Raw genomic sequence first — 25,175 nt, forward strand, 5'->3', positions numbered from 1 at the left:
ACTCTCCGTGCCATCCGAATGACCGAAGCGCCGGCCGGCGAAGTTGTTGCACGTGATCCAGGCTCACGGCGCGAAGGCCTGAGGACCTAGTGCTAGGAGCCCCACTCCGAGTCCGGCAGGCAGCCCTCTCCCCACCGGCCCCGTGGCGTCCCGGCGACGGCGTGGAATGTACTCCAGGGAAGGCGCTCGCTCGCTATCTAGACGCGGCTTTGTGGCTGGCGGCGGATTGTTGCTTCCGAGGGAGAGCAAGAGACATTGTCGCAGCAGGGCGACAGGTCGTGAGAGGCTCAGGACGAAACAGGCGAGGCGGGCCAGAGATGCCAGCTGGAAACCCAATCGCAGCCGAGGGGAGCTTTCTCCCTGCAGTTCATTGGTGGAGCGCGCTGTCCTTTTACGCGGAGGCAGGCTGAAGCTCGGCGCGGGAGGATGAAAGGACCTGGGCGGCTTCTCTCCGCAACGCCCCTTCTCCTACGTGAGCTTGTGGGTAAGCCGGCGGGCGCGTCACAGGTTGTTTTGCTGCTGGCTGAGGCGAGCGGAGGGAGCGCGAGAAGTTGCCTGCTGCTGCTGCATCTCTGCTGCATCTCTGGACGGACTGAGCGGCTGGCCAGAGCGAGCGACCTGCGTGCGGTGTGTGCACAAGCGCTGCTCGGAATAGCCGCCCCGCAGAAGGAGAGGGGATGGCGAGTCCCCCCGCGGCGGAGCCTCCCGACCGCCCGCGGGGCAGCCTCAACCGCAACAACAACAACAACAACCAGCCGCCGCCGCCGCTGGGCGTGCGCAAGTGCGGCTACCTGCGCAAGCACAAGCACGGCCACAGGCGCTTCTTCGTGCTCTGTGCCGCCAGCGACGGAGCCGCCGCGGACGAAGCGCCGCCTCAGCCCGCCCGGCTGGAGTACTACGAGAGCGAGAAGAAGTGGCGGAGCAAGGCGGCGGCGCCCAGGCGCTCCATCGCGCTCGACTCTTCCCTCACCATCCACAAGCGGGCCGACGCCAAGCACAAGCACCTGGTGGCTCTGTACACGCGCGACGAGTATTTCGCGCTGGCAGCCGAGAGCGAGCCGGAGCAGGAGGCCTGGTACGCGGCGCTGACGGAGCTGCTCCGCCGGAGCCAGCCCGCCGCCGGGCCCGGCTCCCCTGGGCGCGAGGAGCCGCCGCCGCCGCCCGGGGCCTGGGCTTACCGCGAGGTGTGGCAGGTGACGCTGAAGGGCCGGGGCCTCGGGCAGAGCCGCCACCTGGCCGGCGTGCACCGGCTGTGCCTAGCGGCGCGCGCGGTGGGGCTGGTGCGCCTCAACTGCCAGCGGCCCTGCGTGACGCTGCAGCTCATGACCATCCGCCGCTGCGGCCACTCGGACAGCTGCTTCTTCCTGGAGCTCGGCCGCTCGGCCTCGACTGGGCCCGGCGAGCTGTGGATGCAGGCCGACGACGCGGTGGTGGCGCAGAACATCCACGAGACCATCCTGGAGGCCATGAAGGCGCTGCGGGAGCTGGCCGAGTTCCGCCCGCGCAGCAAGAGCCAGTCGTCGTCGTCGTCGTCGTCGTCGTCGTCGTCCAATTCGTCGCCGTCGGGCGCCGGCGCCAGCGGAGCATTGACGGCTATGTGCAGCCGACCCATTTCGGTTCCCGGCCGCCGCCGCCGCCGCCCTCACCAGCCGCCCTCTCGGACGGCGCTGTCCCCCAGCCAGGCCGGGCTTCTCCGCCGGTCGCGTACGGACACTCTGGGGGCGGGCAGAAGCAGCGGGAACCGGAGCCGAACTGCGAGCGAGGGCGACGGGGGCAGAGCTGGCAGCCCCTCGGGGCCCGAGGCTGGAGAGCCCCTGCTCGGCCGCTCGCACACGCCTGGGGCAGCCTGCTGCAGGCTTGCTCGCTCCCTGGCCTTGGTGCACTCGCCCTCCTTGGTTACAAAGCCAGGCATGTTCTCCCAGCGGCGCCCTTCCAGCAGCAGCAGCAGCACCTCTGGCTCCCCTTGCGATCCTGCTAGCTTCCTGGCCTTTGAGGAGTTGGGTCCAGCTAGTAACCACAGCAACACACCTGAGACTCCTCCTGGCCTGCAGCTGGATGGCTACATTGCCATGGAGCGGGGACACCTTTTTTATTGGCCCTACATATGGGAGAGCGCTGGAGGGGGCAAGGTTCCCAGGAAGCGCACTTACTCCCTGACAACACCAGCATCTCGACACCCCATGCCAACTCTTCTCTCCTCTGCCTCCCTGGGTGAGTACATACTCATGCGGGCTACCTTACCAACAGCAGGGGCCTCTTCAAGGGGAACCTATACTCCTTATCCTGAGGACTACTGTGATGTGGACATTGGCTCTGGCGGCACCAGCAGCAGTAGCAGCAGCTCACTTCTAGGTCATAGTGGTAGTGGGGAGGAGGGCTACATGCCCATGAGGTCTGGGGCAGCAGCTGTTATGCCATTGCAAGGTGGTCCTGGTGGTTATATGTCTATGAAAAGTGTGTCAGCCCCACAGCAAATTTTGCATCCTCACTCCCACAAGTTCAGCAGTGATAACTCCCTAGATGACAGTGACTACATGCGCATGTTGGGTACTAGGTGGTCTGGGGAGAGTCCTGATGGGAGAATTACCAGTGGTGACTACACTGAAATGTCCCCTTTGCTGTTGCCTCCTGTGCATGGATCTGCCTCACCTGTGCCCTCTCCTGATGGCTTTGCAGGCCAGGGGCCAAGGGACCAGACCAGCAACTTCTATAACCCACTGTCTCATGCCTGCCAGAGACAGCCAAACTCTCTGGGTGAGAAAAAGAACAGTGACCAGTACGTATTTATGAACTCACCTGTTGAGAGATTAACTCTCACACCCAAAGGGGAGTCCTTCCTTGCTATCTGCAACCACACAATGATGCCTTCACCCATTTACTACAGCCAAACTGAGTGCTCTCTTACTCCCTACATGAATGAGCAACCCCCTACAAATGAACCACAAAGTCCCCATAAAGAGTATGTCAACATTGGATATTCATTGGCCTATGGCAGCTCAGCTTCCTCACTTGGCTCTGGGTTGAATGATTCCCTCATCCCCAGCTATATGAACTTTGATGGGTCACAATCAGCAGCTGTGGAAACCTTGGAAGATGTGCTGATGCCAGGATCCTGCCCTAGCCCTGGGCAGCCCGACAAACATTACTTAAAGGTTGAAATGAAGACAACTTTTACAACAGCCACCCCAACCCAGCCCATTTTACAGAAGCCAGAAAATATTCATGAAAGCAGCCCTGTTACTGAATTGAAGCAACTTACACTCTCTGAGGTGCAGGCCTTCATCTTTGCCAGTCCTCCTCCTGATCCTAATCATGGAGCCAAAGTGATCCGTGCTAATCCTCAGGGACGATGGAGACACAACTCAGAGACTTTTTCCTCTACTACTACAGTGACGCCTGTTTCTCCTTCCTTTGCACACAGTCCCAAGCGACACAATTCTGCCTCTGTGGAAAATGTGTCCCTCAGGAAAAATGGCTTGTTGGAAGAGCAGACCAGCAGCACCATGTGCCGGGAGACCTCAGCTGGCTTCCAGAATGGCCTCAACCACATTGCTGTTGATGTCTTGGAAGAAGACTATCTGGCAAGTGGTGGCCAAGGCAAGCACAAAGGCAGACACCCCTGTAATGAAAGTATCAATGGTACTTATACCAGTATAGACTTCTTGACCCACAATTTGAAAGAAGCTTCTTCAGTGAAAGGTAAGCTTCCTTACTTTAACCTTTTTTTCTTTTTCTTTCTTTTCTTTTTTGGATAATGGATTGAAAGACTCATTTCACAGAGGTTTTCTTTTTATCTGTAATGAGAGCGCTGCCAGTTCAATCTTTCTTGCTACAGTAACACCTTTAGGCTGAATTTCTGTGCACACTGACCTGGGATAGGAGGACTTCTAAACAAATATGAAGATGAGTGTTCTTTTGATGGGTTTTCTTGCCATGCTGATATTTGCAAGTCAAGTTTATATTGTTTCTCTAAATGTAGCATTATTTTTCAGAAACAATTTTTGTATCTGATATGCACTGTTAGGAACTTTTGCTGCAAGTTTCAAACAAATACTCTTATCTAGATGGAGAGCCTGCAGGAAATAAACATGTTGAGAATCTGAGCATTCTCAGAGTTCACTACAGATTTCATACCCTGATGCTGAGATGCTTGGTGTGAAAGCATAGCATTCATGCAATATAGTTGTTGTTTTGTCCTAGGTGTGTATGCTACAAAAAGTTTAATTTAAAAAGGTCAGATACCCAGAACAGTACTTATAAGGGGGGGAAAGCCCCAACAATTAAAAATTAATCTGTAACAAAATTAATGTTGTATGGTTTATTTGACAATTATTATTGGTATATTTCTCCCGGATGAGTAAAGTATCAGATGAAAACAGCTAAGCACAAAATCTGTCAAGAATAAAAATTGACACTACTGAACTTTTAAAATACATTTGAAGCACATTCTTTCACTCAAACAATTCTGGGCAGTGTAGTTTGTTAAGGGTTCCCAGGAATTGTACCTTTTCAAGGAGTGAGCTGCAGAGGGGGGAAATGTGCTTCAAATATGCTTTAAGGTATAGTGTGTACACAGACTGAAATAATGTAGATTTCTACATTTCCTAAAATAGTATCATCTTCTGGAATAAAGAAGGAGGTATATTAGTAAATTCAGGTGGTTGAATTTAGTCTTGCTGCTAGGATTTAGAGAACAATGAGATGGCAATTGTAGGAAGAAGGAAACAGTAGGGGGAATGAACCTTGAGGGTTCCCCGTCTGTGGAATCCTCTCCCCAGGGGAGGCGTCTTCATTATACACCTTTAGGCACCAGGCAAAAATCTTTCCTTTCAACCAGGCCTTTGGTTGATCTGTTTGACATCCTATGCCTTTTTAAAATGTGGCTCTTTTCTGGAGGGGGTGTTATTGGGTTGTTTTTATTCTGATTATATATGTTGTGATCTTTTCTGTGAACCATACTGAGACATCTGGCTATAGGGCAGTATATAAATTCAAGAAAGAAAGGTTAGAGAATCCTGTCCCTAATTCCTCCCCTGTCCTAGTCTGGGCTGTCCTAGGAGGAAAGAACTACAAAGCAGCTTCTCAGACATCCCTCACATGCTGTATATAGCTACAAGTTTGTAGGAAAGTCTGAGGTCCTTTTTTCTTTTCTCCTGAAATCCTGCTTTCCCAAGAGGACTGAACCGACACTATGAGGGCTTCTGTTCCAGGCTGTAACCAAATGGCTAAACACTTTGAGGATAAAGCTGCTTGGCTCTGATTTAGATTTCCCTCTTCCCTCCCTGTTCCTTTCCCCCTATATGTCATGCTTTTTTAGGTTGAAAGCCTGGGGATAAGAACTATTGTTTTGATTACTGTATATGAAAGCCTTTCTGGGAGCCTTTTTTGGGTACAAATGCTTCAAACAACAACAATTTAGATATTAGATAATACCAGCTGAGATGTCCAACATGACATCAAACCAAGTATTGTGGGATAAGTTCCACTTAATGTGGCATGAAGACAATGTAAATATGGCCTGTTCCTAGTTCAGAGGTGGAAAACATCAGGTCTGAGAGCCAAATGCAGCCCTCAAGGCCTCCTGAGAGAACACTTCATGAGCCCTGCTTCATGCCTGGTTGGAATGTGACCATGAATGGTGATAATGCCTTTTCCCTGTCCGTGGCTGGAGGGTGGCCTACTGTACAAAGTTCAGAGTTGCACATCACCTTGTCTGGTTTGCACCCCTCAGAAGGTTGCCCATGAAGCAATGTGGTCCTCATGCTTGAGGAACATAAGGAAGGTTATGACATAAGAAAGGCATATTACAGTACTCCAAGCCTCTATTTTGACAGCTTAGTCATGCTGGCCACATGACCTGGAAGCTGTTCGCCAGCTCCCTTGGCCAATAAAGCGAGATGAGCACTGCAACCCCAGAGTTGTCCGCGACTGGACCTAATGGTCAGGGGTCCCTTTACCTTCACCTTTACACACCAAGAGAGTAACAGGCAAAAGTAATTCACCAAGGCCATCCTTCTGCATGTTGGTATGTGTCCTCAGAGAACTGGGTCATTCTAAACATGTAAATGAGTAGTGAAGGAGTTCTGACTGCACCTGCATCTTTATTTGGCTAGAGTTTAGTGATGCCTTTACTTTCTCTTTCTTTTCAGAATGAAGAAACCAGTATTACCACCATGAAAACTGCTTGATGGAATTTAAAACATTTTAAAATCTTAATACACTTTTTTCAGTTCCATGGTTCTCATTATATTGAAGGGGAATTATCCCATCTCATTCATTGAGTTTGCAACACTGTGCTGCTGTTTGCATAAACTATGCTTTAGAACTTTGGACCTCTTCAGTAGGCTGGTTGAGTAATTGCCATTGTTTTTTCAGCACAGTTGACTGTATTTATTTTTCAACGTGTTAGGAGGCTGTGTTTACAACTGCTACAGCAGTAAAATCTGGTTTTTTACTTTCAAACCTCTACAGCCCCCCTTTCAAACCTCTACAGCACTACCTCAGTTAAAAGTGAAACTGGATTTGTAATGCTGGTGTATTATGGCTGGCAATATCTTTTATCTCAGAGCTGAATGTTGTCATCAGCCTTAATGATCATATCAAGAATCCTGCTGCCACCTGGTTGCATCTTAGCCATTGGCTCCTCTATTTAGTTATCAGGCAAAGTCCAGGATAGGAACTGAAAAATTTAAGCCAAAACGAACTTTAAAGTTTAGGCTTCTTATCAGAATATTTATAATGGTTTTAAAATATGTAATGGAACATAGTACATTTAAACTATATTCTTTACCTTGTGACATAGTTTTATGATTGTGTCTGTTTAGTTTTTTAAGTACTTCAGGTCTTCTGTTTGTATGCTTTCATTTATCAGCTAATCGTGATACAGTATAGTTGAATTTCTTGTAACCAAAACCAGATCAACATGCTAATACCGGTAATTGAAGAGTATTTGTTGTTTTTGGACCAAATGAATATGTTCAGAACAGAATAATACATTTCATTTTAAAAAGACCTAATATTTTCCTTCTAATAGGAACAATGTTTTTCATAAAAAGAATTTGGGGAGAGGGCAAAAACAAGTTATTCTAGAAATTCTCACAAGTATATATACGCAATGAAAACCAACAATGTCATAGCTGCTCTTTTATATAAAATGGTAAAGGACCCCTGACAGTTAAGTCCAATCGCAAACGACTCTGTGGTTGCGGCGCTCATCTCGCTTTACTGGCCGAGGGAGCTGATGTTTGTCCGCATACAGTTTTTCTGGGTCATGTGGCCAGCATGACTCAGCCGCTTCTTGCAAAACCAGAGCAGTGCATGGAAATGCTGTTTAGCTTCCCGCTGAAGTGGGATATGCACTTTGAGGTACTTTCGAACATGCACTTTGAGGTGCTTTCGAACTGCTAGGTTGGCGGGAGCTGGGACAGAGCAATGGGAGCTCACCCCATCGCAGGGATTCAAACCGACGACCTTCCGATCGGCAAGCCCTAGGCTCAGTGGTTTAGACCACAGTGCCACCCACATCCCACTCTTTCATATATGTCACCTCAAAAGCTTGCACTATGATGGGTTATTTTTCACTCTCTTGTTACTTCTAATCTCTATTTGTTTAAAGAGATTATTTAAAAATGTATAATTATTTCAACTCTTGTCTGGGACAACATCATAGAAGTTTTTTTCTTGAGAATTTTTTGTACTGTTATCAGAAACAATGTATTACGTCTTTATTGAGGTAGACAAAGCATCTAGAGTCTTATTGCTCAGTTAAATGGAATAAGAGATATCTGAATGTAATCTTCAGGGCAAGGGAAGGGGAATATTATAATGCTTATGCTAGTAAACTTATTGAAGTATCATAAAATATTACTTTTAGTCATATCTGTTCTCCTAAACAATCTCCTAAATAATCAACCTTTGTTGATTATAATGTCCTCAACTGATGAGGACATTATAATGTCTATTACTATTGCTGAAACCAAAATGTTATTGCCACAATAATGAATTTAGCCAGACAATATCTAAAACAGGCATTCCCAAACTGCAGCCCTCCAGATGTTTTTGCCTACGACTCCCATGATCCCTAGCTAACAGGACCAGTGGTCAGGAATGATGGGAATTGCAGTCCAAAACATCTGGAGGGCCGAAGTTTGGGGATGCCTGATCTAAAACAAGGGAGCTTGAATATATACCAAGTTCTATACTACAGTATACATTTCACAAAAAGCTTATGCAACTATTTATGTTCCTAGTTTACAATGTAGAACCAAAACTTTGCTAAAACTTTGCAGTGTGTACTGGTTGGTTCTTTGTACACCTTGCCTGGTTTTGATTTCTAAAAGTTATAAGCAGTGTTTTCTTTTTTGATATGGAATTGTTTCTAATTATCAAGATGTTAAATTATTTCTTGCCATTGTGACAAACAATTACCTTACCTGGCTGTGTCTTCCAGTGTACACTCTGTATATAGGAGTAAATCAGTGATGCTGCTAGGGATGAGAATAACATGGAACAAGAATAGTATTTAATCTTTACTTGTTAATAGAAACATGCAATAAAATATGTTATTTATTAAAGGAATAGATTCTTTGAGGACCTGCTCTTTGTAGAGATTTTTTGTCTATAAAATTATTCTTTAAGGATTGTTAAAATTTATTTTTATAGCTTTTCTTCTAACAGAAGTAACTATTCTCTCCCTCTGTAAATAAAAGAAAAAATATCACACCATTAGGAATCAAAGCAGTCAAAATATTTTATATGCTGTAGGAAGTCCCCTGATGTCCATCTTGTTGATATGTGTAATAAAACAATACAATTCCACCATGACTTTGTCTGTGGCTCCCCCCCCATGACATTTTTATCTTATCTGCCACTTTTTGGTACCAAGTGATAAGAGTTGCCCCTTCTAGTCCCTTCCAAAATCTGTTAATCTGCATTCAGGCCACTACCAGTAAATATCCAATTAATGGTTTAAAGTGAACATTCAAGTTTTAATCTAGAAACAAATTCAACAAAGCCTTTTGTTGCCTATTGACTAGTATAAATGCCAATTGACTAGTAATTTTGTGGATCTCTGTAAAGATAGAATCTAAAAATATGGCAAATTTGTTGCATTCCCGCCACATGTGCAGGAAGGATCCTCCTTCAACACTTTGTCCCCATCTCAGTTATTAATAACACATTGTATAACTTTGAAACTAACATAATCTTATAAACATGGTGTAAGAGAGAGGGCTTGCAGAGAGCAGCCCACTCTGCTTACTTCCACCAGATGGGAGAGCAGCAGCAAGTCTGGGAGTTCAAATCAGGAACAGGAAGGGTTAAGACGGGTCCAGGGCTCTGCAGAGTCCTGGTGGCTCAGCTCCAGGTTGGTAGCAGGGAAGCAGGGGAGGAGCTAGCTTCAGCAGGGGCTGGAAAGGAGGGAGGAGAGAGAACGGCACCTCAGGAGCCTGGTTTGGGACCACGGAGGACCCATAGAGCAAGGAGGAGGGGCGTTTGGAGTCTTAAAAGGGGGGTCAGAGCCCACGAGAGGCCATTGTGGGCTTCTGCCCCATGCAGAGCAGACATGATTTGAGACATCTCACCACTGTATATAGCATGCACAATAAAACTATGAAAATCCAGAGGATATGTGGAGTGCTTACTCGGGAGTAGCCAACACCCCATCTGTGACAGCAAGCCCACAATCTCTTGATGGCTACCCCGAGGGAAGAGGGCTGCAAATGTAGCAGCCGGCATGAAGTTGGCAGCATCTAAAGCAGAAGAGAGAGATGCCGAGGGAGGATTGGCATGAGTTGCCAGCACCCTGCAACTATGGAACGGCTCAAGCACCAGGTAGGCACCCGGGCACAGGGGAAGCCAAGCTTAGTGAACCGAGCAGCTCGGAACACAGCCAAGCCAGAGGAGCGGAGGCTGGACAAGCAGAGAGGACACTCTGGACGGGCCAGCACTTTGTAGGGCGACCCTCAGCACAAGCTGGCTCTAAGACTGAGAGGCATGGTGGCGTGGAAGTGCAGGAGGCTGAGAGGCGAGTCCGGGCAGAGGGGACAGACGGAGGGGAAAGGCAGCGGCCACAAGTTCCCATACAGTCCCGGGGAGGCAGCTGCAGCACAGCACAGCCCCCTCCAGCCAGATGTGATGCAGAGGGACAAAGCCCGCGCGCGGGTACTTTCAAACGCTGACGCGGGAAAACAGAGGGAAGAGAAAGGCGGGAGATGCCTTTACAATGCACCCAGCCACTGGGTGGAACACTGCCCCCAGAGGAAGGAATGGCGAGAGCAGGCAGGCACAGACACAAGCCTGGATGCCAGATCAGGAGGGGAGGGGCCAGGCAGAGCACCAACAACTGAGCCCTCCTGTAACACCCCACAGCACGACAAAGAGATGGAAGTGAGTCTGCAGCTGCCAAGAGGCCAGACCCAGGAGACAGTCGGGCTTCTCCGCAGGGGCAGCAGCAACGATTTCCTATCGGTGGACTTGGCTAAGCAGGATCAGATTCCCATTTTCCCAAGGGAGCTGCCCATGAGCGTCTTGACCGTAGGCGACCGGGAATTGCAGGAGGGTGAGGTCACGCAACAGACCCCCTCTCGGAAGATGACAGTGAACAAGCACGCAGAAGTGCTAGCTTTGGACTTAATGGACAATGACCCTGTGGGCAGCCAGCGCCGGGGAGATCTCACCTTTGGAGATGCAGACGGCAAGGAGCACTGCAGGAAAGAAGGAGAATCCTCAGGATCGCACCACATCAGCTCCCCAGGCGGATGGAACGACGCAGAGGCGGGGATGCAGGAAGAGAAACTGAGCCAACTCACCAAAGAGGACACTTTTACCCAGAACATACAGAGGGACTTGAGGGAGAAAAAGGGGGCAGGGGAAGGGCTTGCCGAGAAAGAGGGGTTACTCTTTAGCAATGATGCCCGGTATATGCCCCAGGACTCCCTCAGAGGGAAGATTCTCAGGCAATATCATGACAACCCCACGGAGGGGCATGCAGTACATGTCTTCACGAGGCTCACACCCAGTAAGGCCAGTCTTGGGCGAAACCCCAGAGCCTTCCCAGAGCAGGGGGAGGGGGAGATTGGGGGACCACCTATTGAGGCATGGGGTGAGAGGAGGGAGACAGTACACCAACAACTGGATGGAGACGTGGCAAGGGGCAATGAGGCTTACAAGGAGGGGGCAGACCATCACAGGGGACTGGAGAAGGTCTTCCACGGAGGGGACAGGGTCTGGCTGTGGTCAGAAGGCCTTCCCATGGGGGGAAGGGGGAAGAAGCTGGCACCCAGAAGGCTGGGGCCCTTCAAGGTTCTGACACAGATCAACCCTGTCACCTTCAGGGGGGAAGCACCTACAGCGAGAAAGGTCCATCCCGTGGGTCACAGGTCTTTGCTCTCACACTTTAGGGAAAGCCCAAGGTTCCGAGGACGTGACACACATCCAACACAAGACGCTGACAGGAGGGAGGGGGAAGAAATCACACAAAAGACACTAGACAGAAGGGTGGAGGGAGAAGGCAGCCAAGAGGTTCCAGAAAGAAAGGAAGAGGAGGAGGTCTACAGTGCCACAGCGAGCCCGGGCTCCCGGTGGGGGGAGGGGGGGTTAAAATGTCTGATGGCCAGGCAGGGCACTCCTGCTTCCCAAAACGCGGAGGCAACCACGCACACCATGCAAGGGGAGGACCGCACACTGGAACTGCACGCTCCTTTCTCCCACAGACCCAAACCACCACACGTCAGTAGCACAGGGAACACAGAGGGGGAGGGCGATCCCAGGTGGGGAGCAGGGGAGACGCAGACCCAAGGAGCCCTCCGGGAATCGGAAGCAATTTTCCAGAGGGAGGAGGAGGATGACAACGGAAGGAACTACACGGACCAGCCACCCAGCACCGACGGGGAACAGGATTTTACACACACTACAGAGGAGGAAGACCTGTCAGGCTTCCAGCCCTCTTTACAGACATCAGACCAGGCAAACCAGGCCTCAGAAAGGGGGGGGGAGCCTGGAGGGGGGGTGGATGTAAGAGAGAGGGCTTGCAGAGAGCAGCCCACTCTGCTTACTTCCACCAGATGGGAGAGCAGCAGCAAGTCTGGGAGTTCAAATCAGGAACAGGAAGGGTTAAGACGGGTCCAGGGCTCTGCAGAGTCCTGGTGGCTCAGCTCCAGGTTGGTAGCAGGGAAGCAGGGGAGGAGCTAGCTTCAGCAGGGGCTGGAAAGGAGGGAGGAGAGAGAACGGCACCTCAGGAGCCTGGTTTGGGACCACGGAGGACCCATAGAGCAAGGAGGAGGGGCGTTTGGAGTCTTAAAAGGGGGGTCAGAGCCCACGAGAGGCCATTGTGGGCTTCTGCCCCATGCAGAGCAGACATGATTTGAGACATCTCACCACTGTATATAGCATGCACAATAAAACTATGAAAATCCAGAGGATATGTGGAGTGCTTACTCGGGAGTAGCCAACACCCCATCTGTGACACATGGCTATTTTCTTTCTTGCAACATCAGACTTGCAAGAGATGTTTAAAATATTTTAAAACGTTATTCAAAAGGAAGAGCAAGCAAGTAGTAGGTCCTCTGCATGGAGAAGATGTAGAAATGCCAGTAGGTGACAGAGAGACGGTGAAACTGCTTAATACCTGTGTTGTCTCTGTCTTCACCCAAAAGGAAAGCAGTGCTCAACCTGACGATAACAACAGATGATGCAAGGGAGGAACTGTAGCCCAAGATATGGGGACACCTAGCTACTTTAAATGAGTTACAGGGCCTCATGAGCTACTGCTGCTTCTTTGGCGATCACTTGTAGCCAAGTAAGATTGTCTTCCATGAACATGGTCTTACTGTGGAGGCCAATTCTGGATCCACACGTCCTTCCACAGTGGGGACATAGGTTTCCACCGTTGGTCAAGGTGAGGGTTTGCCAAACGTGACTTCCTCTTAGCACGTTTCTCCCTTTCTTCCTAAGTTCAAGCATCTTCAGAGTCCATAACACCTTTGATAAAGGCTGTTTTCCAACTAGAGTGCTCACAGGCCAGTGTTTCCCAGTTGTCAGTGTTTATAATACATCTTTTATATTTGCCTTGAGAGAGTCTTTAAACCTCTTTTGTTGACCATCAGCTTTACACTTCAATTTTTAAGTTTGGAATAGAATAGTTGCTTTGGAAGACTAATGAGGCATCTGAACAACATGACCAGTCCAACAAAGTTGATGTTGAAGAATCATTGCTTTAACACTGCATTAGTTCACCTGTCTTCCCAAGTGATGTGTAACATTTTTAGGAGACACCTTTGATGGAATCTTTCAAGGTGTTGGAGATGGCATTCATAAGTGGTGCATGTTTCACAAGCATACAATAAGCTTGGTGGTACAATAGCTTTGTAAACGAGCATTTTGATTTCCCTGCAAATGTCCCAATCCTCAAATACTCTGCACTTCAATTGGGAGAAAGCTGCACTCGCAGAGCTCAGGTGTTCTGGATTTTGGCATCAATGTGGAAAGATAACTGCCCAGGTAGGAAAAGTGATACAGTATACACTTTCCAACATTACACCATTGAGTTGGATTTGTGGTGCTGCAGAGGAGTTGTTTTGTGCTTGTTGGTGCACTTTGGTTTTGTGGATGTTGAGCAATAAGCCAATCTTTTCCTAAACTTCTGCAAAGGTAATTAGGATGGTTTGGAGGTCATACTCTGAGTATGCACACACTACGTTATCATCAGCATATTAAAGCTCTGTGGTGGAAGTTATGGAAGTATGCTTTCAACCTACTCAAAGAGCTTTCCATCCGTAGGGGAGTTTTCCTTCAACCAAGTGTAGGATCATGGCAATGAAAATAATAGAGGTGGTGCAATAACACAACCCTGGTTAACACTTGATGCCACTGTAAATGGTCATATTATCATGGAGGAGCTGGGCAGCCAATTTTCAGGACAATCCACAAGATTAACAGTGGTCAAAGGCCTTAGGTAAATAAACAACATATACAGTCATACCTCGGGTTGAGTACGCTTCAGGTTCCGTACTTTCAGGTTAAGTTACTCCCTGGACCCGGAAGTGTTTACTTCTGGGTTCCGCCGCGCGCACATGAGCAGAAGTGCTTTGCACATGCGCGCTATCGCTGCTCAGGTTAAGTACTTTTCAGGGTGCAAATGGCACCCCGGAACCAATTAAGTACTTAACCCGAGGTACCACTGTACAGGGGAAGGTTTTCTTCTTAGTGGCACACTTTCTATCTCTTTACTAGATCTGAAAGGCCTTCCTTTTCTTGTCAATGTGTTCACTCTCACTGTCATTCTTATGAAACCAGTCCTTGGTTTGGTACCCAACAGGCTGCAATAATGGACGTTATCAAGGAACTCCGAAAGCAGATGGTCCTTAAAGTCGTTTGGAAGCAATCCCGCTTAATAGGATCTTGAAGGGCTTGAGTGTTCATTTTGCACCTTGGTTTCCTTCCTTGAAGCCTGTGTTGAGGTATAATCTTGATAGCCATCATTGATCTGTCCTGCAGTTGTCGGCACTCGTCATAGATGAGCACATCATGGCAATCTTCAGCTTGGACAATTACATAGTCAAAGAAGTGCCAGTGGTTCGAGCGAGGGTGCTTCCATGATGTTTTAAATTTATGTATTTTGTCAAAGGAGTGTGTTGGTAATAACAAGGCTGTGCGCTGCACATATAGTCAAAAGTAAGATTCCCTATTGGTTGCCGTTGCCAATTCCTTCTTTCCCTATTTTCCCAGGTCACAGATTGAAATCTTGCCCAACTCTTGCATTAAAATCACCCAGGAGGATTTTTAAAATCCTCCTTAGGCGTCTCTGATAGGATGGTATCCAGCTGAGAATAAAAAATTTCTTTCATGTCTTTATCGGCATCCAGTGTTGGTGCATAAGCACTTAGAATAGCCTGTTGGTTTTTAGCAAGTTTTATAGGAAGTTGCTCATTAATGCGGGTTCCGGGACTTCTGACAGAGCTTCACAAGATCATTTCTGATAGCAAAGCATACTCCATGTATTCAAGGTTCTTGTTCGGGTAGATCTTTCCAGAAGAATGTGTAGCCTCCTTTTTCTTCCTTCAGTTGTCCCTCTCCTGCTCTTTGAGTTTCTTGAAGCGCTGCAATATCAGTGTTAAAATGTCACAACTCTCTTTTCGGGGTGAACAGAGTGGACCCTAAATAGAACTGCTTAGTCATGAAGCTACTCAACTGCCTCATTCCTTGAGTAGAACGACTGAGCCTGTTTCCACCACTGATATGCCTGTTAGCCTTAAAAATATTTATATTCTTGACTGTTAGCCATATCCCAAAATATTTCACCTTTTTCTCAATCATCAATTGTGTTGCTAGTTGTAGCTCATTTTTATTTTGTTCTGTCATATTTTTCACCAGTACTTCCGTTTTATTTTTATTTACCGTAACTTGAATCCCACCACCTGTCTGAACTCAGTTACAGTGGTACCTCGGGTTAAGAACTTAATTCGTTCTGGAGGTCCGTTCTTAACATGAAACTGTTCTTAACCTGAGGTACCACTTTAGCTAATGGGGCCTCCTGCTGCCACGGCTTCTGTTCTCATCCTGAAGCAAAGTTCTTAACCCAAAGTACTATTTCTGGGTTAGCGGAGTCCTAAAGCGTCTGTAACCTGAAGTGTCTGTAACCCCGAGGTACCACTGTATTTTGTCTAACACCCTTGGTATACTCACCAACAGGTTTCCTATTGTTATTAGAAGTTCATCTGCAAATGATCTCAGTTTATCCTCTTTGTTATACCTTTCATTTCTTCATCAGATCTTTTGTTCCTTGCCAGGGTCTCTAATACTAAAATAAACAATAACGGTGACAGGGGGCAATCTTGACCTATCTTGTCCCTTTTGTAATTTTACATTATCCTGTACCTCATTACACCAGTACATTGTAAAAAGACACAATTTCTAAATTTTCTTCACATGGCCTGCCCATTCTAGTTCTCACCATATACCGTATATATAAGCTTAACCAGGCATACTCTGTCCCACATTATAGATATTCATTCTCTCATAGATGGTGTTCTCATCCCACCCACTACCAACCTCCATGCTGTAGTTTTTAGAAATTAGGAGCAGTTAAGAAGTGTTGCATTAATTCCCTGTCCTCTCTTCTTTAACATATCTGAGTACAGTAGTACTTCTAGTTACAAACTTAATTCATTCCGGAGGTCCGTTCCGGAGAGAGGAGAAGCACTTTGTAAAAATGTTTTATTGCCACCTATCCTTCAAAGACCCCCCCCCAAGCACCACCACCATAGAAATACAGGGGCTTTTGAAAGCAATTGATTACGGGGTGTGTGTGTGTTAGCATAGCATTACCTTTAAGGAAGATCCTCCCCATCTTCCAGGCTGATTTCCAATATTTGATCCTCGTTGAAATCAATTCCCTGTCCATGAGAAAAGAGAAACAGGAACGTCAGAATGTGAAGAATGGATCAGACCCATTCATGTTTTTGTGTTGATCAGGAAAGCGCAGATGAGGTAGGTTGGGAAACAAACTGAAAATCTCTGTCCTCCATTTCCTTAGAGACCATATTCATCCATCCATCCATTTAGAGCATTTGTACCCCTCTCTTAAGCCAAAAAGGCTCCAAGAGAGCCATCCATGAAATCAAATGCAAGAAAGTCCCTAATGGCAGACTTCTATTGTAATAAACAATCTGACCAACAGAAAACAACACACAAGGAAAGGGGGCAAGGAGGGCAGAGGAAAGGACAACTCACAAGCTCAGGCCCCAGTGTCTAGAATGCTATTATTTGTATCCTGCTTTGCAGACTTTTGACAGGTCAGGGAGCCTTCCTACAGTGAGAGCAGCAGCAGCGGGTCAGGTGAGGGGAATCAGGAAGTCAGTGATGCTGGAGAGCCTTTGCAACAGGTGGAGGGGAACAGGCAGCCCCTTCCGGCGCCCAAATTAAGGGGCGCCACTAAATGTAAGGTCAGGAGGAGGTGTTTCGGAGCCCAAACACTTATGCTGGGACGCAGCCGAAAACGTCCACTCCCGGATTCTGCAAGTGACTGAGAGGCCATGTTTTCTGTTATCTCTGCACTGTAAATACTATGCACAATAAAGCTCTTAAAGACAGAACAGACTTGGGCGTCTTTATCAAGAGTAGCCGCAACAGCACCACTACATCTCCTAAAGCATCTGATATTGATTAAAAACCTGTCCTTGGGTTTGGAAAGTCCAAAGACAAGACACCCAATGGAAGGGATGTGGAGGAACAAGGCAGAGGAAGAGCCCCTTTCACAAGGCCCAAGGAGAGGCCTGAGATGTCCCCAGGCAAGTCCTGTCCTGCTGGGGCCAAGCTGCCCTTCCCCACCCACAGCTCTTCTTGGACAGAGACGCAGCAACTGACCCTGTAGGCCTTCATGCCCACCTTCAGGGGGGCTGTGGGGCTCAAGCCCCTCTCAGATTCCCCTGGGGGGGCAGTGCCTGCAGGCAGTGCCTGGCAAATGCTTCCCACCTGCTGAATTTCTGCCTGCCAGAATAATTGTAAATGTGGAAACCAATCCAAAATGTAAGGAAGGAAGGAAGGAAGGAAGGAAGGAAGGAAGGAAGGAAGGAAGGAAGGAAGGAAGGAAGGAAGAACAATAAATTCTGCTTCTCTTCCTCATGGAGCTTTGCCTCCAACATCTAACGGGGTTCGCCTAACCCCTCATCCCCCTGAGAGGTCCACTATAGGAAGGTTCTGGTGCTTGAATGCCCAGGGAATGACAGGGGGTGGTGATGATTTCTTCTTCAATTTGTATGCCACCCTTCATGCCAGCCATTTCAGGGACAGAACCCTCAAGGGAAGAAGGCCTCCTTTGCAGCCTCCCCGTGATCCATTCTAGAGGTGGAAAGGAGCCCAGAGACCTCTGAGACCCCCAGCGAGAGGCCGAGGGAGACATAGCTTTGCATGCAGAGGCTGCTGCTCCAGGAAAGGTCTGGCTGCTTCTCTGCCCACCTCCGAAGAGCCTGCTGGTTGATGAGCACTATTGGCTAGCCTGGAGCGTCAATCAGCCAGCTAGGGAGGTGCCTAGCCAGGGAGGCTGGATGAGGGGAAACCTTTTACATTTTATTTCTATTGACTTCAATAACGTGACCAAAGGCATCCCAAAGGGAGCAGGGGACTCTGTGCGCCCGAAAGGGAACCAATCCATCTTTGGAAGGCCAGGTGGCCACCAGGTGGCTTTGCTCCTGGATGAGGCCCTTCTGTCCTGTCCTGAGGGTCAGGGAGCCTCTATCCAGCCAGGCCTTGGGCAACCCCTGATTCCCAAGGAGGACCTCCAGGCTCCCTGGCCCTTCTGGCCTTCTTCTGGGAGAGGCTGGTTCTCCATCCTCGGCCACCTGGGCCTTGGGACACCCAGGACTTGGCAAAGCCTCCCTCCATCTCTGCACAGCTCCTTCCTGTGGCATAGACTCTCCAAGTGTCCCTCTTTTCCAGGGGCTGTCCAGGATTTACAGAAGCCACCTTGGTTCCTGATTTGACCCCAGAATGTCCCACTTTTACTTAGGATGTCCCTATCTTCAGAGAAATGTTGGAGGGTATGGAATTATATGACCCCCTGAGCCAAGGAGAGCAGTAGCTATACAGCCTTTAGAAGCAATCTGAAGGGAGCCCTGTATAGGGAAGTTGTTTAGTGCTTAATGTTTTATTATGTTTTTATATACAGCGGTATCTCACAAGACGAAATTAATTCGTTCCGCGAGTCATGTTGTATTGCGAAAACATCGTCTTACGAGGCACCACTGTATTCCCACTGTGGCTTTAGAAAAAAAATTCATCTTGCAAAGCACGGCCATATAAAACTTTGTTTTGCGAGATGCCTTGTGCAACGCAAAACGCTGTCGTCTTACGAATTTTTCGTTGCACGAGGCATTCATCTTGTGAGGTACCACTGTATCTTTAAAGCAGCCCAGAGTGGCCTGGGACAACCCAGTCAGATGGGCGGAGTACTGTATAAATAGAACAGTAGTAATAAGAACAGTAGTAGTAGTAGTAGTAGTAGTAATAGGACGTCTGTATTTCCAACAGAGAAATGTTGGAGGGTATGCAATCAGCCGAGAGGGAAATACGGAAATACACAAGGGAGTGTTTGTGTGTGAGGAGGAGGAGGCATTAAGACATATTTGGGCCCTTCCTTGGAGCACTGGCCCAACTTGGTGGTGTGCAAATGTGGAGCCCTATGTTAGAGGGCAAACCTGCTCCTTTTCCCTCTAACATAGAGTCTTTAAGTGGGTTCCCTATGGGTAGGAGAAAATAACAGAGGCCAACCAGAGAATATTGAGAAGCAAAGCAGCTAGTAAGCCTGATATTTATTCAACTGTTGCAACTCACCACATGCAGGAGGCAGGAGGAACCCAGTACAATGGTGTGCAAGCCTTATACAGTATAGACTTTTGAAATTGCCCACCCTGTAGCTCAAAACTACCCCCAAAAAACAGCATACTGTGCTGCTCACAGTACCCTTGACCATCATTCAAGGCACCCCAGGGTGCCACGGCACACCAGTTAAAAACCACTGCCCACCCCAAAAGCATCATACATACATCAAAGGAAGAGGCAGTCTCTCTCCTGGCTTGTCTCTTGTCATGATACCTGACAATGCTTGCTGGTTGCCCTTTCCGGGCCACTCTGGGCCATTCCCAAATACCTCAGTTTTTGAATCTATTGTCACAGATCTATCCCTATTTATGTGAGATGTGTATAGGTTTTGAAGCATTTTTTAAGTGAAAAGAACTATTGGGAAATGTTTTTCCTTCCACTGCAGAGTAAATATGTGGGGTCATTAAGACAGTTGAGATGGCTTCGGGATTGCTCTGTGAACTGAAATAAAGTGTCTTTTTTTCAGGGAATATTTTATAACAGGCATCCCCAAACTGCAGCCCTCCAGATGTTTTGGCCTACAACTCCCAGTGGTCGGGGAAGTTGGGAATTGTAGTCCAAAACATCTGGAGGGCCAAAGTTTGGGGATGCCTGTTTTATAACTTTTGAATGGTGTTGGATTGGTTTTTCACTAGGGTGTGTGTCTGCTGTGTATGCACCTTAACATTTGTGTACCACTCATGCCATCTTCTGTTGCCCAGCGCCTGCAAGCCCCCTACTGTGACATAGAATGCTTGCAGTTTTTTTCATAAACCCCACCAGCAACTGCTCATCAGGAGCAGAAGTGAGCAGCTTCTGTGAGTGAAGTGAAGGGCTGTTTCTCAGAAGAGGAAGTCCTGAGCGAGACTAGGGTTCAAATACCTCCTTACTCAGCTATGCAGCTCACTGGGTGACCTGGGCCAGGTTGTGGGGATTAAATGAGAAGGAGAGAACTATGTATGGCAACTTGAGCTCGTTGGAGGAAAATATGGGATATCAATTCAGAAGGTGGTGGGCTCTCCTTCCTTGGAGGTTTGCTTTAAACCAAGGTTGGGTGGCCATTTGCATTCTTTAATTGGATTTCTGTTTTGCAGGAGATTGGACTAGATGCCTCATTCACCTTGAAGACGAGGATGAGGTGGCCAAGGTGAGGGCAAAGCAGGTGGACTTCTGCAGTAGGAGGGAGGGATTGTTCTCAGGAGCTTCCAAGACTATGTCCTGCAATTTGTAACCCTCTTCTCTTATTGTGTTGCAGGCCGCAAGGAGGGCTCTTTCCCATCTAGCCCCACAAGTCAGGTGGTGGGCACATCCCAACAAATTTAGCCTCCACTTTGCTCTCCACCAGGCTGCCAAGCATCTGGTAAGGTCCCTCTGCTTCGTTGGCAGCTTTGCCCAGGGATGTCTTTGTGGGTGGCAGGCTCTTCTGCCACGCTCTCAAGCCTCTCTGATGCCACTTCTCCTTTTGTCTTTGCCGGCAGAGCAAGACCTTCAGCAAGGTCCTTCAGAGTGCTGCCTTGACATGTACGAAGCCGTCTGCCAACAGGCTGCCAGCAGTCTCCAGGGTGGCAGCTCTGCTTCTGGGTATGTCTGCTTCTGGGTATTCCCTGGTAGGGATGGACAGAAACATCTTGGTAATAATGGCAGTGCCCAGGCCACCTGCTAGGAAGGGCTCCATCTGCGCCCAAATCTTGCTTTGAGTGCTCCGCAAGGGTGGAGTCCTCTAGACGCATCAGAGCATACCTGTCCTCCTGCCGAGCTGCCTCTGTCTCCGCTTGCTTTGCACCCCTTTTCTTTCATTTTTTACAAACAATTTTTATTAAATTTTCCAATTACAAACCAATTATATGGACTTCCTGTTCCGTCCGCCGACCGGGAAGGAGCGTGGGGCGAGCTCTTCGGAGAAACCCCAAACTTTGTTAAGGAAAAAAAAGGTGTTGCTAGGACTAAGCAAACCTCGTAACTCAGGGATAAAATCCCTGGGGTCCAAGGATCTGTCAGCGCTCAAACGACTCTCCGGCTCGGAGACCAGGCTCGGGAAGAGAGACTGGAGGGAGCGGGATTGAAGTCGAGAACGCCAAGATCCACTCTGCTTTTCAAAGCACAGCCTCTGAGCTTCTACGGAAGAGTGGACAAGCATCCCAAAACCGAAAGCCACCCGGGGTCGTAGGAATAAAGAAGGAAACAATAAACAGATAAAAGAGAAGTCAACGAACGCCGGGACGGAATTAAAGGTACGACCTTAAGGGAACCTACCAGAAACCGCCAGGCAAAATGGCGCAGGACGCGGAGTTATGTGAGTGAATGTGAATGTGTGAGACTAATCTGCTGATAAATTTCACCAGCGGCAACAGCGGCTGGAGTGTAAAATACGCTTCGTTGGTGAAGAGAGGGGGGATTTAAAGTCTAGCATACTCAACTGAGAAGCTAGCAACAGGTACAGACTCTTTGAAATTTATCAATATAACCAGAGCTCACTTAACTGGGCTTTTTATAATTGGGAGACTGCTACTGTTACTGGTGCGGGGAGAGAAACTATTGTAACTAAGAGACGACATCAATCACGAGGTATCCATTTAAGACTGCCAAGGGAAGTGAAAGTAACTGCCAAGAGGACATTGACTTGGGACTGTTGCAAAGAAGATAAGCTTTAGTAGCAACTTAACAACATAAGAACGCTACTGGGAGAGGGACAGGAGCGGATCCGCAGCTTGAAACCCCTGACTTGAGACTGTAACAAGGGAGACAAGATACAGTAACAACTTAAAACTGCTACTAGGGACCATATAAGACCGGATCTGCTGCTTTAAACTATCAACCAGAATCCACTGCAGGGGAACTGTTGCGGTAGGAGCAGAACTGTTGCTTCTAACTTTTGACTGCAGACTGCCTCAAGAGGAGAAGATACAACAACAACCTAAGATTGTCATTGGGGGAAGTTAAGAGAAGTATAACAATAGAACTGCTGCCCAGAACTGCTGGTTGATGAAGTCAAGGGGAAGAGAAATAGACAATTTTGGAGAAGAATTTTGACCAGATATTTTGTTAAATAGCTTTACCATCTTGGGGGGAATTATACCAGTGTTTTGTACATGAGGCCAACCAGTGGCAGAAGAAGGGTATTACATATATACAGTGGTACCTGTCATGGTCCGGTTGGCGGGCGTCAGGACCAGAGGCAAGATGGTGGTGAAGAAGCAGGGTCGAGGAGCAAGGCAGAGGCGAAGGTCCACGGGGCACGAAGCAAGGCGAAGGCGAAGCAAGGGTCCAAGGAGCAAGGAGCAAGGCGGAGGATCCAGGAACAAGAAGCAAGGCGGCAGCAAGGCAAGGGTCCAAGGAGCAGGAGGCCAGATGCAACCAGGCACAGATAGCGTTGCTGTGGCAAAGAGCTGAAGGGAAATGCTGGGCTTTTATCCCTCCCAGCTCCTGCCACCAGGTGCAGTGAGATCTCAAGTGGCCTCACCTGGGTGACTACTCCTTGCCTCTCCAACACAAGCTGAGGACTTCACCTGTGTGGCCGCGCCTTGCTTCTCCAGCACAAGCTGAGGCATGCCCCAGTTCTGCAAAGCACTACAGGCCCCAGAGCCTGACTCCTGCCCATACTCCTGACAGTACCTCTACTTACGAATTTAATGTGTTCCGAACACACATTTGTAAGTCGAAAAAAATTGTAAGTCGAATCCCATTGGGAGAAAAAATTCGTAAGTAGAAGCAACCCTATCTAAAAATTCGTAAGTAGAAAAAAATCCTATCTAAACCGCATCCAAGATGGCGGACGGAGCTCCATTTGTAAGTAGAAAAATTGGTAAGTAGAGTTATTTGTAAGTAGAGGTACCACTGTATATATATTTTACCAGGCAGGATATTCCAACAAACAGAGTCCCAAATAGAGCCAAAACTTAAAAATGACACACAATAAAGGTTCAAAGGTGGTAGGATTGAGCGAAAGAAGAGCTTCAAGATCTGAGGCAGAAGGGGAAGGTGTATCCTTCCAGTAGAGACCAACTTAGTTTTTCATAGGTATGAGCACACTTCCTCAGATAAACCTTGTTGTTGTTTGTTGTTGTTGTTTAGTCCGACTCTTCGTGACCCCAGTGCACACCAGGCACTCGGCATAGCTCATAGCTTCTCTGAGTTATTCAAGCCCCTTCGCCACACAAGGCAGTTATCCATGAAAATCACTAAATTAAAAATCCCCAAATGCTATAACCAAATGCTATCACAGGGGAGTTACGAAGGCATACAAAGCTTCAGCAGGAGCTCCATACTTATCGTTTCCTGCTTTGCCCAGGGCAGCTCCCACCCTTTGCTTAATGGTACAGCTGACAGTTAAGGAACCATAACACTCTTTGTTGTTATTCCTCAGTGGATCAGCAAACAAATGAGGGAAATGTGTAAAGAAAGCAATGCATTATTTTTTAAAGATAGCTCTTCTTTTAAAAAAAAAACCCAAAATGTTCATTTTAAGATGATTGCTTCCCACCTGTTATCCAAGGAAATCAGGGCAGTGCCAGTGAACATGGTTTTTCTCCCTGCCTCTTTTATCCTCACAACAATTCTGTAAGGTAGGTTAGGCTAAGATATAGTGACTGCTCCCAGCTAATCCAGTGAGCTTCGTAGCTGAAGGGCAATTTTCCTAGTTCAGCATGCTAAATACTACACAAAGGGTGCTCCCCTGCAGACCATTTTGACAGCTGGCAGGGCCACATACCTGTCAATCAACTGACTCCAGGCTTTCATTTATTCTTTTTCAGACAAGCTTGAACTCAATGAGGGGAAACCTGGAACACAGGTTTGCTCTCAGCAACAATCAGCAAACCCCTGATTTTGGCAGGGATCAGCTGCACTCGGGATTTTTCAGTTGGAAGCTCCCTAGTGCAGTTGATACCAGAAGGAATTATTGTTAGCGCTGATCAGCAGAACCAGAGGTCAGATGCTCATCCAGAACCAACAGAGGTGTCCCACCAATAAGACTGTCCTACTTCACAGGGTCGGCGTTTCCACAGGAACCTTCCACATGGGAAGAGATAAAGAGATGCCAGCTCCACAAGCCAGTCTCTGGAAGAAGGTCGCGGAGGAAGAGATGAACGCACTGCATCAAAACAAGACCCGGACACTGAGCTGCCTCCCGGCAATAAGGCCATTGGCAGTAAATAGGTGTTCAAGGTTAAGAAGGGGTCAGGAGGAGACGTTCAGCGCTCAAAATGAGACTTGAAGCACAGGGATTTTCACGACGTTTTGGTGAAGACTACAATGAGGTTTTTGCACCATCCGTGAGGTACAGCAGCGTAAGAATGCTTTTGAGCATTGCAGCCTCCAAGCAAATGGGGGTGAAACACATTGATATTGCCACTGCTTTCCTTCACAGGCAAATTAATGAGGAAATGTATATGAAACAGCCCAAAGATTTTGTAAAAGCAGAAGAGGCACATTTAGGAAGCTGCAAAAGGGACTATGGACTTAAGCAAGCTGCTAGAGCCTGGAACCAAAAATTGCATAAAATGCAGATGCTACTTGGGTGCAAGCAAGGCAATGCTGACAAGTGCTTGTACAGTAAGTCAAATAATGGACAATTCTCATATGTTCTAGTATTTGTTGATGACATAATAATAATAATAATAATAATAATAATAATAATAATAATAATAATAATTTATTATTTATACCCCACCCATTTCCAACAGAAAAATAAAACACAATAATCGATGACCTGACAGCAAGTGAAACTGACTATGCACAGATAGTAAAACACCTTAGCAAAGAGATTGAAGTCAAGGAACTAGATGTCCAGTACTACCTCGGGATTCAAGTGGATTCTTCTCAAC

The 25,175-nt window shown here is 47.8% G+C and overlaps 1 protein-coding gene across 5 annotated transcripts; it reads left to right on the top strand.

Annotated features, from left to right (window-relative positions):
* On the top strand, positions 1 to 24,903 carry IRS2 (insulin receptor substrate 2). Of its 5 annotated transcripts, XM_060272362.1 has the most exons (5): positions 1 to 3,699; positions 20,448 to 20,500; positions 20,609 to 20,713; positions 20,832 to 20,934; positions 24,105 to 24,903. In XM_060272362.1, the coding sequence occupies exons 1-5, from the start codon at positions 678 to 680 to the stop codon at positions 24,173 to 24,175; spliced, it is 3,354 nt and encodes a 1,117-aa protein (XP_060128345.1). In that variant the 5' UTR covers positions 1 to 677; the 3' UTR covers positions 24,176 to 24,903. The 5 variants fall into 5 exon arrangements, with proteins under 5 accessions (XP_060128345.1, XP_060128344.1, XP_060128343.1 ...); XM_060272361.1 differs by having other exon boundaries at positions 20,832 to 24,903; XM_060272360.1 differs by having other exon boundaries at positions 20,609 to 20,934; positions 24,105 to 24,162.
* Positions 24,904 to 25,175: the final 272 nt, after the last annotated feature.

This window comes from Zootoca vivipara, chromosome 3 (assembly GCF_963506605.1).
Source record: "Zootoca vivipara chromosome 3, rZooViv1.1, whole genome shotgun sequence".
NCBI classification, from domain to species: domain Eukaryota; kingdom Metazoa; phylum Chordata; class Lepidosauria; order Squamata; family Lacertidae; genus Zootoca; species Zootoca vivipara.

Excerpts from the sequence above, each read along its gene's own strand:
- IRS2 (XM_060272359.1), top strand. The coding sequence starts at position 678 with ATGGCGAGTCCCCCCGCGGCGGAGCCTCCCGACCGCCCGCGGGGCAGC. Across the intron at positions 3,700-20,447 it reads AGAAGCTTCTTCAGTGAAAG|GAGATTGGACTAGATGCCTC; the intron begins GTAAGCTTCCTT and ends TCTGTTTTGCAG. Across the intron at positions 20,501-20,608 it reads ACGAGGATGAGGTGGCCAAG|GCCGCAAGGAGGGCTCTTTC; the intron begins GTGAGGGCAAAG and ends ATTGTGTTGCAG.